Below are 18,622 nucleotides of genomic sequence, written 5' to 3'. Positions count from 1 at the left end.
TAAAAATGTTGGATATCAAAAGAGCACCAAGAATTAAAGTAACTTTAAGATTTTTGTACTTTAGGGGTGGGCAAAAAAAAAAGCAGTATGTACAGCTTACATACCTCGGTAGCAAACTGCTGCAATCCACCAATATTAATTGGTCCCTCTTCAGTGGCATACAAATTGCATCCACCTACACAAAGATCAGAAGTTGGACATACCATTCCACAGGTCAAACCAAGTGGGTTGTCAGAAAAAATCATCTTAGCAGCTCCATAATAGTTCTAGAAAAATAGAATAAAATAAAATTTTATTATGTAACAATGTACCTTAAACGTTCAAAATATGACCCAATTTTTTATTAGGTAATTGAGTTGAAGATTAAGACATGTATAAGATAGAGAGGTTACAATAATGTTTACCATCAGAAAACATCAAGTAATAACTAGCAGAGTACCTGACATATAGGAATATTCAATATATGGTGTATTCATAAATGAACAATTAATCAATTTTGGAAAATCAAAATTTAAAATATAAATGTTCTGTAAACAGTTTTCTTTCACAAGGCATCTAACTATACCCTGACAAGAACTGTTCTTTTCATTTTTAAAAAAGGTAAGTTAGGTAGATTGAACAAACTTAAAACATAAATCTTAAAACTTTAAAAAAACAAACAAAAAGGTTAAACTCAAGTTATCCTCCATTTAACTAAATTAAAAGCATCTAGGACCCTCTTTCCCTTTTTTTAATCTGGCTTGTCCAGAGAGACTATATATATGGCACTCTGTGTTGATTATCATCCTTCAATTACATACTATAAACCAAAGATGCATATGAAACTTATTTTACAGGCACTCCTGGATGAGACCTTGACATGCTCATCTCTCATTACTTCTTTGATTATTATAGAATAACTTAAAACCCTACTCATTCTATCGAGTTTTTAGAACCAAACTTGTTCATACATTGTACAATTATATCATTATTGACTAAGAATGAATAACTTGAATAGATGGGGATTATTTTTTTCTCTAATTAAAAGTAAGACCTGGACCTGACCAGTATTCCTCAAAACTGTCAAGTACATCAAAATAAGGATAACTTTGAGAAAATAAAAAACTCAAGATAACCCTAAGGGAACATGACAACTAAATGTCATATGCTATTCTGAACAGGATCCTAGATAAGGAAAAAAGGCACTAGATGAAAACTAAGGAAATCTGAAGAAGACATAGACTTTAGTTAGTAATAATACAGAAACAATGTTTCATTAATTATAATAAATGTGTTACAGTAATGTCAGATATTAATAATAGAGAAAATGTACAGGTCTATATAGGGATTCTTTGTACTATCTTCACAACTTTTCTGTAAATACAAAACTGCTATAAAATATGTTAAAGAGATGATAGAATGCAGTTAATGGTATGAAACTACTATATTTATTCTCCTTTATCTTTTGTTTACAATACTTTTTAAGGTCTTTGAAAACACACACATTGCTCCCTGACTAACCTCAATCATAAATATAAATTCCTAGAGACTATAGAATACTGATGATAATAAACAACAGAAATAACCTTAACTATTTCTTGACTCCTTAGTACATTACCAGCAGTTTGCCAGACCTTTATTTAATCTTTATCATCAATCATCTTATATAAAATGTCCAGCACCTAATCAAAAATTTCTAAGCATAAGACAAGACAGAATTAAATGCCTGATAATCAGTGAAAAAATGAATCAGTCAAGCAGACCCACAGGTCTGATACAGAAATTGGAGTTAGCAGAAAAAGACTTGAAAATAATCTTCATGAAAATTTAGAAAAAGAACAGACAAACAAAATAGATGAAACAATTCAAAATATAACCAGAATACTGTGATCTATTTATAAAGAATCAAACTGGCATTCCATAATTGAATAAAACATATAAAAATAGATCTTACTGCATGGTTTTAATAGTATTCACGGTGGTTTAACAGTATTTGTCTTATTCAATGTGTCTCCTTAGCAACCAACAGTAATGTCTAACACATAAGAATGGTTCTTCAGTACATATTTTCAGAATACATAATAGGAATGTGTTATTAAATTCAACTTATAAATAAGGAAACTGGGGTAGGAAGGATAAATAATTTGCCAAAGGATCATAGAGCATATAAAGTGGCAGAGCCAGGATTCAAAGCCATATATATGACCACATACTCATAAAGACCAAGATAAACTCTAATACTAAAGAACACTGTTCAGGGGTGCCTGGGTGGCTCAGTCGGTTAAGCGTCTGCCTTCAGCTCAGGTCATGATCCCAGGGTCCTGGGATTGAGCCCCACATCGGGCTCCCTGCTCAACAGTGAGCCTGCTTCTCCCTCTCCCTTTGCCTGCTGCTCTGCCTGCTTGTGCTCTCTATCTCTCTGTCAAATAAATAAATAAAATCTTTTAAAAAATAAAGAATACTGTTCAATACTGAATAGGTTATAAAATTTAGTTACATTATTATTTTTCAGATTTAATATGTATCTTGATGTAAAACACAGCTCTTTTCAGTATAAATTGGAGAGCATGTAGCTAGCTCATTAATTACACTTTATACTTTATTAGATGATTTTTTAAAAAGATTTTATTTACTTATTTGTCAGAGAGAGAGAGTACACAAGCAGGGGGAGCAGCATCAGAGGGAGAAGCAGGCTCCCTGCTGAGCAGGGAGCTCTATGTGGGACTTGATCCCAAGACGTTGGGATCATGATCTGAGCAGGCGGCAGATGCTTAACCGACTGAGTCACCAGGCATCCCTCTTAGACGATTTTTTGGTATATTTCCCGTATTTTTGATCTTTCCATCAATTCAATGAGAAGTTATTATAAGGTAAAAGTCTTTTTATCTTAAGATTAATCTGTTTCTTTCCTTAAATTTGGTCATATTTGCCATTGTCTTTGTGAAAGTCTTTGTTGGTGTCACTGGTAAAGGACAACAGTAAAGCACTATGCTGTCAAAGTATACTTTTCAAAAGTTAAGACAGGATTCCTTTACACATAGAGAAGGACCATGTATCAAAGATTTCACTTGACTCATTAATGTATAAGGAATCATTAAATAAGGAATCAGTAAGATAGTAAAGGTGATTCAAGGAGCATTTGAGGCTGACATGGCCTAAATGTTGAATTCTACCAAGTATTCAACAATTTATACCAATTCTTCACAAATAATTCCAAAATATATATATGGAATTTATCTCAGGAATGCAGGGTTGGTTTATCATTCCCTAAATCAATTAATATAGTACACTGCATCAGTAGAATAAAGGACAAAAATCAAAGGATCATCTCAAAAAATGCAGAAAAGTGTTTGACAAAATCAATACCTCTCATGATAAAAACTCACAACAGACCAGAAACATAAAGTCATTAATTCATTTTAGGGGTTAATAAAGGACATCTGTTTAAAAACCACAGCCAACATCTTACTTTATGCTGAAAACTGAATGTTTTCTCCTTAGCATCAGGAACAATACAAGGATGCACATCTATCCCGTATAGTACTGGAGGTTTTATCCAAATAATGTGGCAAACAAAAGAAATAAAAGCTACTCAAACTGGAAAGTAAGAAGTAAAACTATTTCTACTTGTAAATGAAGTGACCTTGTATATAGAAAATCCTAAAATCCACTAAAAAACTATTAGCACTATGATGCTTAATTTTATGTGTCAACTTGACTGTGCCATGGGATGCCCATATTAAACATGATTTTGGGGTGGGTACAAGAAGGCATTTCTATATGAGATTAGTTTTTTAAATTGGTGGACTCACCAAAGTAGATTGCCTTCCCCAATTATCACTCAACTGGGTGGACATCAGCCAACCCACTGAGGACCTGAACAGCACAAGAACAGGCAACAGGAAGAAAATCTGTCCCTTTTGGAGCCTGCCTGGTGGAGTTTGGACATTGATATATATATATATATATATATATATATATATATATATTTTTTTTTTTTTTTTTTTTTCCATTCCATTTCTATGCAGAACCCTGACTAATACAGCACTAATAATGACTGTAGCTAGCATGTTGGGCGTAAGATCAATCAATATACAATAATCAATTTTATTTCTACACACAATGTATAAAGCAATGAACAAAACAAAAATGAAATAAAAAAATAATTCTAAGAGGATCAAAATACAAATTATTTGGACTATATTTACCAAAACTGTGTAAAACATATGTTCTGAAAACAGACCATTGCTGAAAGAAACTAATGAAGACCTAGATAAATGGAAAGACAGCCCATGATTATGAATTAGAAGGCTTATTGTTAGGATAATGCTACTACCCAAATTTATCTACAGCTTCAGTGCAATCCCTATCAAAATCGTAGCAGATTTCTTCGCAAAAATTGGCATACTGACTAAAATTCATATGAAAAACCAAGAGATCCAGAACCAGAGTAGGCAAAACATCTGTGAAAAATAAGAACAAAGTTGGAGGAAACACATTTCCTGATGTCAAAACTTACTATGAAGCTACAGGAATCAAGGCAGTGTGGTACTGGCATAATAACACACATACAGACCAACAGAACAGAATTGACAGTCTAGACAGAACCCTCATTTTTTATGTTCAATTTGTTTTCTGACAAGGGTTCCAAGACAATTCTATAAAGAAAGAATATTCTCTTTAAGAAATGCTGTGATAACTGAATATCCATAAGCAAAAGGATGGAGTTGATCCCTATTACACAACATACATAAAAATTAACTAACAATAGATTACAAGTCTAAATGTTAGAGATAAATCTTTAAAACTCTTATAAGACAATATAGCAATAAATCTTCAAGACCTTGGATTAGGCAATGGTTTATAACAACATAACAACAAAAGCACAAGCAACAACACACACACACAAAAATAGATGAACAGGATTTCATCAGAATTAAAAGCTTTTGTGCTACAAAGAACACCACCAAGAAAGTTAAAAGGCAAACCACAGAACAGGAAAAGTTCATATATGGTAAGAAATTTTCATCTAAAATATATGAAGAGTTATAACTCACTAACAAAAAAGACAATATAACTCACTAAAAAATCAACAATGGATTAGTATGAACATTTCTCCAAAAACATACAAATGGCCAATAAGCATAAGTGTTGCTAAACGTTATTAGCTATCAGAGAAATGCTAGTCAAAATAATGAGATACCACTTCTTAACCCATTTGGCTGGATACCGTGAAAAAGGCATAATAATATATACAACAGAATATTATTCAGCCGTCAAAAAGAATGAAATCTTGCCATTTGCAATGATGTGGATGGAGCTAGAGTGTATTACACTCAGCAAAATAAGTCAGAGAAAGACAGATACCCTATGATTTCACTCATATGTGGAATTTAAGAAATAAAACAGATTAAAAAAAAGAAAACAGATGAACAAAGGGGAAAAAGAAAAAAGAAAGACAGAGAGAGAGGAAGGCAAACCATAAGAAACTCTTAATTACAGAGAACAAACTAAGGGAGGTGGGCAGAAGAAGGGCTAAATGGGCGATGGGTATTAAGGAGGGCACTTGTTGAGATGAGCACTGGATCTTATACGTAAGTGGTGAGTCACTATGATTCTACTCCTGAAACCAATATTACACTGTATATTAACTAACTAGAATTTAAATAAAAACTTTAAAAGAAAAATGTGAAGAAAATTTTTTTAAAAAATTTTAAAAATAAACAATTTTTTAAGTTAAAAAAAGACATACAATAAAAAATGTTGAGAAGGATGTGGAGAAATTGGAACAATCATATCTTGCTGATGGGATTGAAAAATGGTGTCGGTACTTTGAAAAATAGTTTGGCGGTTGCTCACAGGGGTAAAAATAGAGTTATCATATGATTCAGCAATTCCACTCTTTAGTGTACACCAAAAAAAATCTACAACATATGTCCATGTAAAACCTCATACAATAATGTTCAAAGTAGTGTATTCCTAATAGCTAAAATGTAGAAACAACCTAAATGCCCATCTCTGATGAAGAGCTAAAAAAGTAGTATATCCATATAATGATATTATTTAGAAATAAAAAATAATATGTGCAGATTGCCATCTGCAAATAGTAAAAGTTTGACTTCTTCCTTACCAATGTGGATGCCTTTATTCCTTTTTCTTGTCTGATTTCTGTGGCTAGGACTTCCAGTACTATGTTGAATAAAAGTGGTGAGAGTGGACATCCTTGCGTTGTTGCTAACCTTAGGGGAGAAGTTCTGTTTTTCTCCACTGAGTATTATGCTAGCTGTGGGTTTTTCATACAAGGTCTTTATTATGTTGAGATGTTCACAGATTCATTTAGGAAATGATGATTAGAAGATATATTTTTAATGTGCTTGGAACAAATTATGGAAAAATTTCACTTCCAATCTAAGGGTTTAGTATCTAATTGAAGCTTTTTAATAAAAGGTGCTAGTATTAAAGGACTAATTGGGAAGATTATTGTATAAAGGCTGTGGAAACTCTCAGGACAGTGGAGAAAACAGGGAAAGTGAAGAAGACATGATGATACATTAAAAAAGGAATGCATTAGCATTTATCAGAATACACAAACATGGTTTTGAAAATGGTCTGAGCCAACATCAAGCAATGATTCAGAAATCACCTTTGCACTCTTCCTCTCACAAATAACTCTGAACAAATGGTAGATAACTCTACTGTGTAGGAAGCTGGGTATTCAGAGTCAAAGACATTCAGAAACCTGTTAGAAAGGGAACACCTCCTCAGCTGTTCCCATCAAGAACGTCAAGATCAATATCAATTTTTTTTTCTCTCAAAGTAAGTGGAGAGATTTCTTGAGTTCTCCTTCTAAACAAGAGGTTTGACTCCTATTCTGCGAGCTTTTAAACCTTTCTAAAAGCAAAGGCTATAAAATTTAAATTTAGAAGGGTACTTTAAAGATACCCCAGTAGTCTCCTTCTAGAAAATACACAATCACTTCACCTGGTTTCTTCAGTTTATTCAATCATTCACAAGTATTTTAGTCTTCTATTGTGTGAAGAAAAATGTACAGGGTTATGTTGGGAGGGATAAAAATTAAATATCTGATCTTTTGTGCACAGATTCGTTTTATGAGGACTTTTACTCCTTTAAGCAAAAATCTAAAACACAAATTGATGTTTGATATGTTTGTTTTTTTATATCAACACAAAAGAACATGCATTGAATGTTCTCTAGTCCATTAACTTACCCATATTTTGCAGGTGTTGAATTTTCTATTACTCATTGGGGTTTTTAAAAGCTTGTTCGAAGCTATAACATGTGCCATTTGTGTGTGGGTTAATTTTAAGACAACCTTAACTTTTATTCTTTGCCTTTTATTTTTAAAGTTATAACTTGAAATTGTACTAATGTCATCTCTCTACAATTGAATGGTTTTTAAGTCATTATCAAGAAACATGAAAAACTCACAAACCAGTTATCATCTGATATGTTATAACGAATTTAACCAATAGTCCTATCATATTCAGACCTTCATATCACCACAACATTATCAAAACAGCTGGTGGATTTATTTTAAAGTGTTCTTGCTTTTTCCAATGAGAGTTTTCACAGATGGAAGCATCCTTCCAAGATAAACTCCAATCTGCTGCATTTAAAAAATACTTGGGAAAGTTCAGTAAGTTTGCAAGTGTGAGAAGGGTGAATTAACATTACTTATACTTCTAGACTTAGTTGTCTAACGGTGAGTGTGCTAATGTACATTAATTTAATAGAAAATGTCCCTAATAGTACATACAGAAAGTATAAGCACAGGGCACACTGTCAAGCTATCACCATCTCTCAGTGAACAACCCAATGGTCTTCAGACATTTGGCAAAGGAGAGTGGGAACCTATCATTAACAGAACCCACAAAAACTCCTGCCCTCCCAGTATTCACTCTTCTGGGGACAGAGGGGTATAGATAGGTTTGCCTGGTTTTACTCTGAAAACCTTCCCTTCATATCTCAGACATACTAAATTTTAGAAAAGTTTTGCACGATATGATTAGACTTTTAGAACTATGAATGTGTAAGGAAAGAATTATTCTTGTAGAAAATAAAAATTTTTTATCTGACCTTGAGATGCTAAACTAGGAAACACATGTGAAGGTGCACACAGGTGCGTGCACACAGGTTTCTGAATTTAATTCTGCTTATATTATACTGGGGTAAAATTTAGTATCTCTTAATCTCAGTTTCATCACTTGAAAAATGCAGATCAGGGACGCCTGGGTGGCTCCGTCGGTTAAGCCTCTGCCTTCGGCTCAGGTCATGATCCCAGGGTCCTGGGATCAAGTCCCACATAGGGGGACTTCATCGTTTTAAAATATTTTATTTAAAAAATTCTCCCTCTGCCTGCCTCTGTCTCTCTCTCTCTCTGATAAATAAATAAAATCTTAAAAAAAAATATTTAAAAAAAATGCAGATCAAAATTCCTTCTTAACTCATCATATTTGCACTAAGTATTTTTTTTAATCTGACACAGGTAGCATGCCTAGTACATCACACAACACAGAACAGACTTAATAAATTTAAGTCTGCACCCCATCCCCCCTAGGCTTTTTCTAGCTAAAAAAGGTTTTCTTATAATGTTAATCCTAAGGTTTAAGATTTTAAAGTTTATTAAAGAAAATTCATGTTAGGAAGCACAATAAGAAAGATAGCAAGAAAGAAGCAAAAACTATACAAGGAAAAGTAACTAACTTATCTCGAACAAGATTTAAAACAACAAATCCAGTGACTGTTGTAAAAAATTATATGTATAAGATAATTAGTAATAAAGGCAAAATTTCTTTATTTATGCTATTAGAACTAGACTATAACACTCCTGTTTTCTTCTTTTCAAACAGAATAAAGTCAGATTATTTTGTGAGGGCTTGCTCTTCACTGACAAGAATGTGAGATTTCTGAATTGACATGGTGCTGCAGTGTCTACCATACTGCGTTATTATATTGTGGCTCATAAGACCAGCTATCAGCCACTATTTGTACAATGGGTACAAATAAATTCACCAGAAAACTCTCCATTCCAAGTACATTAATTTAAACCTATTACTACTTTCAAAAGTAAAACTAGTTTTGATTATAATAATTTACCTACATTTTTCAATTTACCAGTTTTCAGAAAACTAAACCCAAATTTCCTTAAGATGAAGTTTGCTGTTTCTGGACGGGAGGTGGGGGGTGGGGATGGGATAATCAGGTAAAGGGCATTACGGAGGGCATTTGGTATAATGAGCACTGGGTGTTATATGCAACTGATGAATCACTGAATTCTACCCCTGGTAATACAGTAGATGTTAACTTAATTGACTTTAAATAAAAAATTTTTAAAACGATGAAGTCTACTATGTTATACATTTTACCTATCATTTAAGATGTTAATAGCACTTACAAAATTGTCATGATAGAAAATATGTTGCTTATATGTATATATAAATATAATATCCTCTATATTTTATGCCCTGCATTTTCTATTTTACATATATATTTTACATTTATATTTTATATACTTTATATTTTAATAATGACTCATAATATACATACATTATTCATACAGATTGTGTAGACTGATGTGGACAAAAGCACACTAGAAAAAAAATCAAGAAAATTTAGTTATTCTATCAAGTAGTTATAGGATCTGGGATAAATCACTTAGCCTTGATGGGTTTTGAATTTCCTTTCTATACAATAAGATAGCTAGATAAATTAAAATTCCATTCACCTAGGTTCTGTTACATTTATTTTTACCTATTAATATTAAAAAATATTCTAACCAGTATCTTATGTGTTTATAAAGATTTTCCTTTGTCATGATTCACTAAAGAAAAAATTGTGACTCCAGTTTAATTTACACATACATATATAAAACTAGATTGTAACTGTTCTATCTTTTAAATAATTTAAGTTCTAAAAAATATTAACAAAGGCATATGTTTAAATGTGTCCACACATAACATACAACCACAAACAATATGGTATTACTTGTTTCATATAAAATTGGCTTAAGTTGTAAAATGGAAATCTTTTATCATTTAGTTATAGTGACATTACTTTTATATCACTTACATTTTGTAATAAATTGACTAAACAGTGCTTTGAGTTACAGAAGGTTTTCCAGAACTAAATGTTCATCTTTTGAAACAAATATGAAGAAAAGCCGTTACTATTACAGATTGTATTAGCTGTGATTAAAAGTAAAAATGTAACCTTTTAAAGGCCCAAAGATATATATTACAAAACAGAAACAAGATAGATTTTGCATAAGCATTAATGATTCAATAGACAATGTAACATCTATTTATCTTTTTCAGCAGAATACATTAAAGAAGATGGGACATTTTGAAAATAATATTCCAGTCCTTTAACACTAGTAAATTTAGTATCCTATCATTTGCCAGATTCAACACTAGGAAGTTATATATTAAAATTAACGAATGAATTCTGGAATATTCAGTTAATGTTATATCAATTGATAAATGAATGAGGAGAAATGGGCATACATTTGCATTAATAATTTTAAATTAATATTTTATTATAGTCTGAACACAGTGTTCAATAATTATTTTGTAGAGCTTTTTTTCATTTTAGTGTTATATGCAGACAAAAGTTAGGATATTCTGAAAATTAATATACTATCAGGGAAATGGCTTTAGTCAATGATAAGGTATATTACCCAGTACAGTAATTAAAACACCTTGGTCCTGTCAAAGATAGATAGATTGGCAGGACAAATAGAGGGTTGAAAATATACCTAAATAAAGGTGAAATTAAATATATGATAAATGTGGCATTTTAGGACAGTGGGAAACTATATTATTCAGCAGATTTGAAATTATTGTCACTTAGAGAAAAAAAAGAAAGTCTGGATTTTTCACTCTTTACACCAAAATAAAAACTTTAACCTCTCTGCTTTATTATATTATGTTACTAGTGACTTTAACTTATTATTTTTATTTAAAAATATACATACTCATTGTAGAAGTAAAGTAATATGGAGATTTCTAAGAAAAATGTTAATAACTTCTCTTCACCCTCCTTCAACCTCAACCACCTGAGGAAACTAAAGTTAAATTATATCCTTCTATGCCATGTTTCCTTATATATAAATTGGATTTTTTTCTAAAGATAATATGTTATTCATATTAATATGCAACTTACTTTTTTTCACTTAAGAGAGATATCCCTCTAGGTCAATAAATATAATAATAATATATTTTTAAGAATAGTCTCACAACATTCCATAATATAAATATTAAATGTAAATAAATATTATACATAATATAAACATAAACATATTATACATAAACACAAAATATTAAACATAATAAATATTAAAATATAATAAATAATATATAATACATAATATAAACAGACTAAGCAATTTTCATAATGATGGGCACTATAGCTGTCTCAGGTATTGGCTACTTTAAATGATGCTACAATTGCTACAATAAAATATTGTGTACCTATACCATTACATGGTGGTATTTTTATTTTTCTAGGAAGAGCACATAATAAAGCACTGTTGGCACAATGGTATTTTACAAATATATTTCAAAATGGTAATTTACAAATATATTTCTACTGTGTGATGCTTATTGTTTCCTTCCAGCTTTAGGAGGTTATTAAACTTCTTCAACAATCTGATGAGAGAAAAGTGGTTATTAAACTTCTTGACTTCAACAATCTGATGAGATAAAAGTGGTATCCCATCCTTTGATTTACATATTTCTGGCTAATATGGAAGTAAGACATCTCTAATAAGGTTATTAATCGTTTGTGTATACCTCTTATGTAACATTTATGACATCTGCCTATGTGTATACTGGATTAGGTTATTATTTAAATATCCAGGAACACTTTGATAACATAAGTTAATGCATGGTAAAAAAAAAAAAATCACTTTGTTTCAAGTTGGGTTAGCTTTATATAAAAATGTGTGTAGTAAAATTTATTCTCAGATAATTTATAGCTTCCAAATTATTTTTAATTTTTTTTTAATATTTAAAAGTTAGTCCATTTAAAATTTATGTTACATGGCCTAATGGGGGGTTCTTAAAGTAATTTCAAAATTATACCTGAATGATTTTTCAAAGAACCCATCAGTTTCTACTGAATTGAAATGCACTCTTCATTACATATTACATTCTCATATTTACTTGTTTCTTTTTACAGACTTTCATCTGCTCCAGAAAATGTGTATTCCTGTACCAACACTACATGTTGATTATAGAAGCTTTACAGTGAGTTTAAGATCTGATGTGGCAAATCTCTTTTTGTCTTATTTTTCAAAGGTTTCTTTCTTTCATATAGCTTCCCAATTATTATTTCAGTATTTGCTAATCTGGGTTTCAATCAATCTAGACTACCCATTAGATCTTAAATAATTATTGCACTTTTCCACATGTATTGAGAAATAATTATCTGCTACAAGAGTAGATTTAAAAAGGTAAAATTATAGGTAAAATATTTTTAAAAAGCCATCATGAATATATTCATGAGCTGTCATGTCCAAGACAGAAAATGACAAGGCAATAAGACAGAAAAATAAGTGGAATCATCTTAGAGGCATTTGCTAAACCAGGTGAATACTGGATCCCATTTTCAGGTCCTCTGAGAACATAGCAGATATAGATCCCTTGTAAGGAAAAATGTATTCATTGCACTCCCCACAGAATTTCTACATATAAAGCTTCAGAGAAAAGCAGAGTGAGTAAATAAATAAATAAATAAACATATGAAGAAATAAAGCACAATCAGTGGAAGCAGTAGACACTACCAACAGTACAATCAGACAGAGAGAAAGTTTAGTAGAACTCCCAGAGTACGAAAATGAGTACTTTTATATTATTTAAGGACAGGCTTGGAAAATGAATTAAAACAAAACAAAACAAAAAACAAAAAAAGATAAGTTAACACTCCTGGAGAATAAAGTAAAAAGGTTTAACATATATCTAATAGGAGCTCCATAAGGAAATGATAGAGTCAATGAGAAATTCCCCCAACTGATGAAAGTCATCAATGCACAGATTCAAGAACTCCAGTGAAAACTAAGCAGGATAAACAAAAAGAAATCCAAACTTAGGGGCGCCTGGGTGGCTCAGTCTGGTTAAACATCTGCCTTTGACTCAGATCATGATCCCAGCGTCCTAAGATCAAGCCCCACGTCAGGCTCCCTGCTCAGCAGCGGAGTCTGCTTCTCTGCCTTCTTCTCCCTCTGCACCTGCCCATGTACTCTCTCACTCACTCTCTCAAATAAATAAATAAAATCTTAAAAAAAAAATACAACTTAGATAAATCACTGTTCAGTTGAACACTAAAGATAAAAAGATCTTTAAAACAGCTCCCCTCCAAAGACACATAACACTCAAATGAGCAATAATTAGGTTTCTATTAATTTTCCAATAACATCAGTACAAGCAAAAGTAAACCACTTTCCCATGGCAACTCCAAAATGAAAAAAAAAAGATAAGAAAAGGAAAAAAAAAATGAAAATTGGCAAAAATGTGAGTAAAGCTAATCCAATATTGACTAATAAAGCATAACAATACTATCTTACCAAGTTTTAAAAGGATAAAATTAATAGACAGAAAACAGTATTTTATGACTTAGGGATGAGCTAATTTGAAGTATAGTACTTTACTCTCTACCAGAAGACCCACTCAGATTAACACCCTAAATGACACAGACCCATACTATAAAGCAGCTGTAAAAATTTGAATTCACCCAGTCCTAGAAAAAAACATTTTTCACATTACTCAAATATTGGCATCTCAACTATAAATGAAATTAACACATGAATTCAGAACTATTTATTTAAGCCAAATGGCATATTCAACTCTACTTGTTTACCCTCTAAACGCATAACAGAGTTTTTAAAAGCTGTGTTCTCTTGAGCACCATTTTATGGCAGCAGGGAGGTAAGTTTCTGACAGTCCTCTTAGAAAGAACAGAGGTACTCATAGTTATCCTTTAGCAAAACAAGTGAGGAAACTAGCCTTGCATACCAAAAGAAATCTTACCACTACCTTTTTATTTTACATATCTAAAATATTCATATTTTCAAATACTATTGGGTAATAAGTTGTGGGCTTCCTAATTTTTTTTTCATCTCCTTATTTCTCTGTCATGATAGTGGGAGAAAACTCAATAGGCTTACATAATAGGCTATGTATTTGGACATTGGTTTCTAGGCATTGGGAAGCCACTGACATTTTTTGAATAAAGCAGTGATATAATTAGAGCTATGTTTTTAGGAAATTATTCTGGAAATGATCAACATTTTACTTGAAAAAGGTATTAAACCACTTAGCCATTGTAATTGAAAAGCAAACCCAAGAGGAGGATGAAGTAAATCTATTGAGTGCACTTCTGCTTTGTAACACTTTATCAGGGATATGTATGTGTGTGTATATATGTGTACAAACATACACATATACACATGAACATATATCAAGATGACTTCTTTTAAATAAAAATATTGTTGTCAATGGTTATCAAATGAATTCTGCTAGTGACATTTTTGTTTCTCCCCTGACTTCTCATCCTTTCAGGGGGGATCTATCAAAAAGAAGAGCTTTACATTGAGTCATTTAGTCAGCTTTCCTCTAATGTGTATTATTAAATTTAGTTATCTAGGTATAAAAGCCACACAAATCTGGGCACACGGATTCTATATAATATACAAATCAGTGGAAAAATCAATGCTTTACAATTTGACAGAAACTTTTGAAAAGAGAAAGTATCTCTATTGTTTAAAATAAAGCATCATGAAACGAAGGAACATTTTGAAAAACAGTCATTCTTTTTCACTACATTTATAGATCAACCTCATGCATTCTGATATAAAGTACTGTTTTTTTTCCCAAAGGAAAGCTATCAAGAAACATAACCCAGTAGTCACAGTTTGATGACTCTGAAACGTGTACTTCCGATTGGGAGATACAATTGCAAACAACAGCCTGCATGTACGAAACAGAGAAAAACTGACTGAGGAGGTACAATAGAATTGAGTGTACCTTTGAAAACTAGAGCTGTAATCCAGTTTGTAAGAAAATAAAGAATGGAAGTATTGGCCTAAACTCCCTGAATCACAGAAACCTAACACAATACAATACAAGTGACATCCTTTTCTCAAAGAGGCACAGGCTCATTGAGTCCGGCGATTCAATTACCCTCTCAACCTGGAAAGAATCCCCCTCCTGAGTTGAGGTCCAATGGCAGAGCAATGTGGGAGAGCCTACATTGTACACAGCTGGTAAATATCTAAAAAGCCGCAGGCTTTAAAGAACAAGAATCTCTGACCTTTTATGATTACTTCAGTGATTCTTCAACAAAACACTACTTAACGATACAGTTCCCTAAATGCCTGGCAAAAGATCACATTTTCAATTAAATGTCTCCAAATATCTTCTCTTCATATCAAAATCTGTTTAAATATATAGCTAAGCAGAATGCTCCATTAGGCAGTAAAGAATACAGACAAACTAATGAAACAGAAAGTTTTCCTAAAATAGAGATGATTCTGATCTTGCTTAGACATTTTATAAACTTCTCAAAGAATACCATTATTCCCTTTAGCTCTTTTTTTTTTTTTCTATAAATTTGTATAGACCTTGAATGAATGGGGTATACACTAATTAGAATTACAATATCACCACTGAATTTTGGAATATCTAGGGGACATTTAGCTAGCATGGATCATAACTGTAATATCTTCTCATGCTTGAAGTCAAGAGTGCTACCTTGGAAATAATTTTAGCCAAAACACTTCAGTCTTTAAACTTCGGACATTTGGTTTCATTCCATTTCTATGAAGTCATTATTAAACAAAGAAGATTTCACATGTAAGTTTCACATGATTTATTTATTTTCACATATAAGACAAAGGTCTTGTGATGATAGATGTTTGGGATAATATAAAGTTAATAAATGAGGTCCCTTCCTAAACTAGAACTCATCTTCTTAATTACAAAACAAATATAAAGCATTGGTGATTTTCTACTATGCATGGGATTAAGTCTCAAATATTGAGCATAGAATGACAATATTTTCACAACTGAATCCCAGTCTAATTGCTTTCTCTCTTTCCCATCACTTTTTTTTTTTGTAATCTAGGCCCTACCCTAGCCACACTGGAGTTATTATATTTGCCCAAACTTGTCACATACACACTCACATTGCTGCCTTTGCCCATGCTGAATACTCTTCCTGGATTGCACAGATTGCAGCACCAGCTACATCCAATATGGTGCAGCACCAGCCATATCCAATATGGTTAAGGTGTTCTTTTTTTTTTTTTAATGTATCTGTTTTTACTCATAAATTATGAACTCTTAAAAGGCAGGGCAGGGGCGCCTGGGTGGCTCAGTCGTTAAGCGTCTGCCTTCGGCTCGGGTCATGATCCCAGGGTCCTGGGATCGAGCTCCGCATCGGGCTCCCTCCTCTGTGGGGAAGCCTGCTTCTCCCTCTCCTACTCCCCCTGCTTGTGTGCCCTCTCTCGCTGTGTCTCTCTCTGTTGAATAAATAGATAAAATCTTAAAAAAAAAAAAAAAAAAAAAGGCAGGGCCATAGCAGGAACCCAATACAGTCACTGTGTTTGGTACATAGAAGCTACTCAATAAATAATAACAGCTACAAAAACAGTAAGCCCTTGTATAATATTTACCATACTTAATGTAGAGGGAAATTAATAATTCCACATCAACAAAATATTTGTTAAATAATGACTATGTTGGTCGCATACAAGAATTATTTCGTTTGTACCACAACCTTGTAAGACAGATGCTTTCTTTCATAAATAATTTTCCCTGGGTTCACAATAAGTGTTCAATCTAAATATTTAACCTAGACTTAAAATCCTAATGAATATGTCCATGTAGATTAATACTATACCATATACCTAAGTAATAACATTAATTCTTTTGAAATCCTAAAACTATAGAAATGTACCATTTTTCTCCTGAAATATTTTTTTTAAATAATTGACATTGAGAAATGATCTTTATAAAAAAGCTGGTTGTTGAAGGAGTACTTATGGGATTTGTACAGCATTTTAGAACATAAGCGTCAAACACTGTGAAAAGAAGGATTCTCTGCATCCTTTTGGGAAGACTTCCTTCAGCTTTTGCCCATTTGCCAAAGCATCAGACACTTGGCTAAGAGCTCACAATACTCCTTTCACAAACAAAAGATACAATTAATTAATTATTCAATCAAGCATTCACTTAGTGAATGAAAAACTGGGCTTATTCTCACATTAGTTTAAAAAAAAGATTAAAATTCCTTTTGTTCAAAAAGGAATATAAAAGCTCATAAAAACCCGTTGTCTATTTTTTGGTCTTGGGTGTTTTTTGGTTATAACTCTTATCTAGTCTCTGTGATTTATTCCAAATCTTAAACAAATTAACTGAACTTTAGCAACAGGGAAAAGTCCATTTCCTTGATGTGTCTCAGTGTGCCAGACTTAATACCAAAACATATCTTAAAACAAAAATATTTCACAAATTTGAAATGTGTTTTGTTAATCAATGACAGTTCCTATCTAAGCATTTAGCAAGCTTAAGCTACAGTCAATCTATTCAGTGAGTGCCTTGGATTAAAAAATCATTAATTTCAACAAAAACTAATTTTTAAGTCAATAAACAATGAATATGCATTTTTCTAAAAATTATATCACAACTTGGAAGAGACTAATTAACAAAATGTACCACATTTTTACATGCCTATAGAAATCATATCTTCAATACTTCACCCAGTTTACTAAAACAAGCTTTATGCTTTAATCACAGGTCATACTAGGTAGATACCAAGATCAAGTGCTGTTATTTTCATTTGCAGAGCTAAATCTGAATTTACCTTGTTTGCAATACTTGTGATGAATGATTTGATATCTAGATTGGTTGGACAGCTCTTCTGACAGGGGGCATCTACACATTTCAGGCACCTAAGGAATAAAATGACCACATTAAAGAAACTATAAAGTAACTGAGATAATATTCTATATATTCTGTACCCGATACCCATTCAAAGTTAGTGTCTAGTAAGGACAAATAAAATAGTGCTATTTTTTTTAGGTATAAAATCTTTTGTTAAGCAGGAAATATAGAGCATCTGTGTTTCATTTTTTGTACACCTTCTGAGATGCATAAAATAGCACCACTCAGGTTAACTGCCCATCCTTTCCATGTTCCTCCTAGAGATTAAGAGGACTATACTTATTTAAGATACATCATTTACTCATTTACTAAACCAGTCTTGTTTTGACCTCTAACTAAACTGACAATGCTTAGAGAATGCAGTCTTTTATGATAAAAGTTTTGTATGCCTTTACACCACAATTATTATACGAACACAAAAGCAAAGTCTCTCTCATTTTACCACTCATTACATCTTTCTTCCTCTCCTCATCCCTCCCACTTTGTCTCCCACCTTTCCTCTCTCCCTCCTTCTTTCCCTCCCATCATCTCTCCCTCCCTCCAATTTTCTGATGTTTTTTAACCTACAAACTATTCACATGGCAACTGGGATTTGTAGTACATACTTCAATGCATAGCCCAGATCCACCCCCTTCCAGAACGAAGCATTTATTCCCCTGCTGCTGCACCCTCAGCCAAAGAGA

General features: G+C 32.3%; 1 protein-coding gene across 1 annotated transcript in view; it reads right to left on the bottom strand.

Moving 5' to 3' along the window:
- DPYD (dihydropyrimidine dehydrogenase) overlaps positions 1-18,622 on the bottom strand; it is a 795,794-nt gene that overhangs the window by 596,349 nt on the left and 180,823 nt on the right. Inside the window, exons 4-5 of the mRNA XM_032422959.1 lie at positions 17,860-17,947; positions 105-266 (exon numbers count right to left, since the gene is read on the bottom strand). Coding sequence (XP_032278850.1) covers positions 105-266; positions 17,860-17,947 — 250 coding nt within the window. The remainder of the gene's footprint in view (positions 1-104; positions 267-17,859; positions 17,948-18,622) is intronic.

Source organism: Phoca vitulina, unplaced genomic scaffold (assembly GCF_004348235.1).
Source record: "Phoca vitulina isolate PV1807 unplaced genomic scaffold, GSC_HSeal_1.0 scaffold2, whole genome shotgun sequence".
In the NCBI taxonomy this organism is placed as follows: Eukaryota; Metazoa; Chordata; class Mammalia; order Carnivora; family Phocidae; genus Phoca; species Phoca vitulina.
Note: the sequence above shows the minus strand (reverse complement) of the source record. Positions and strands in the feature narration are given on the sequence as shown.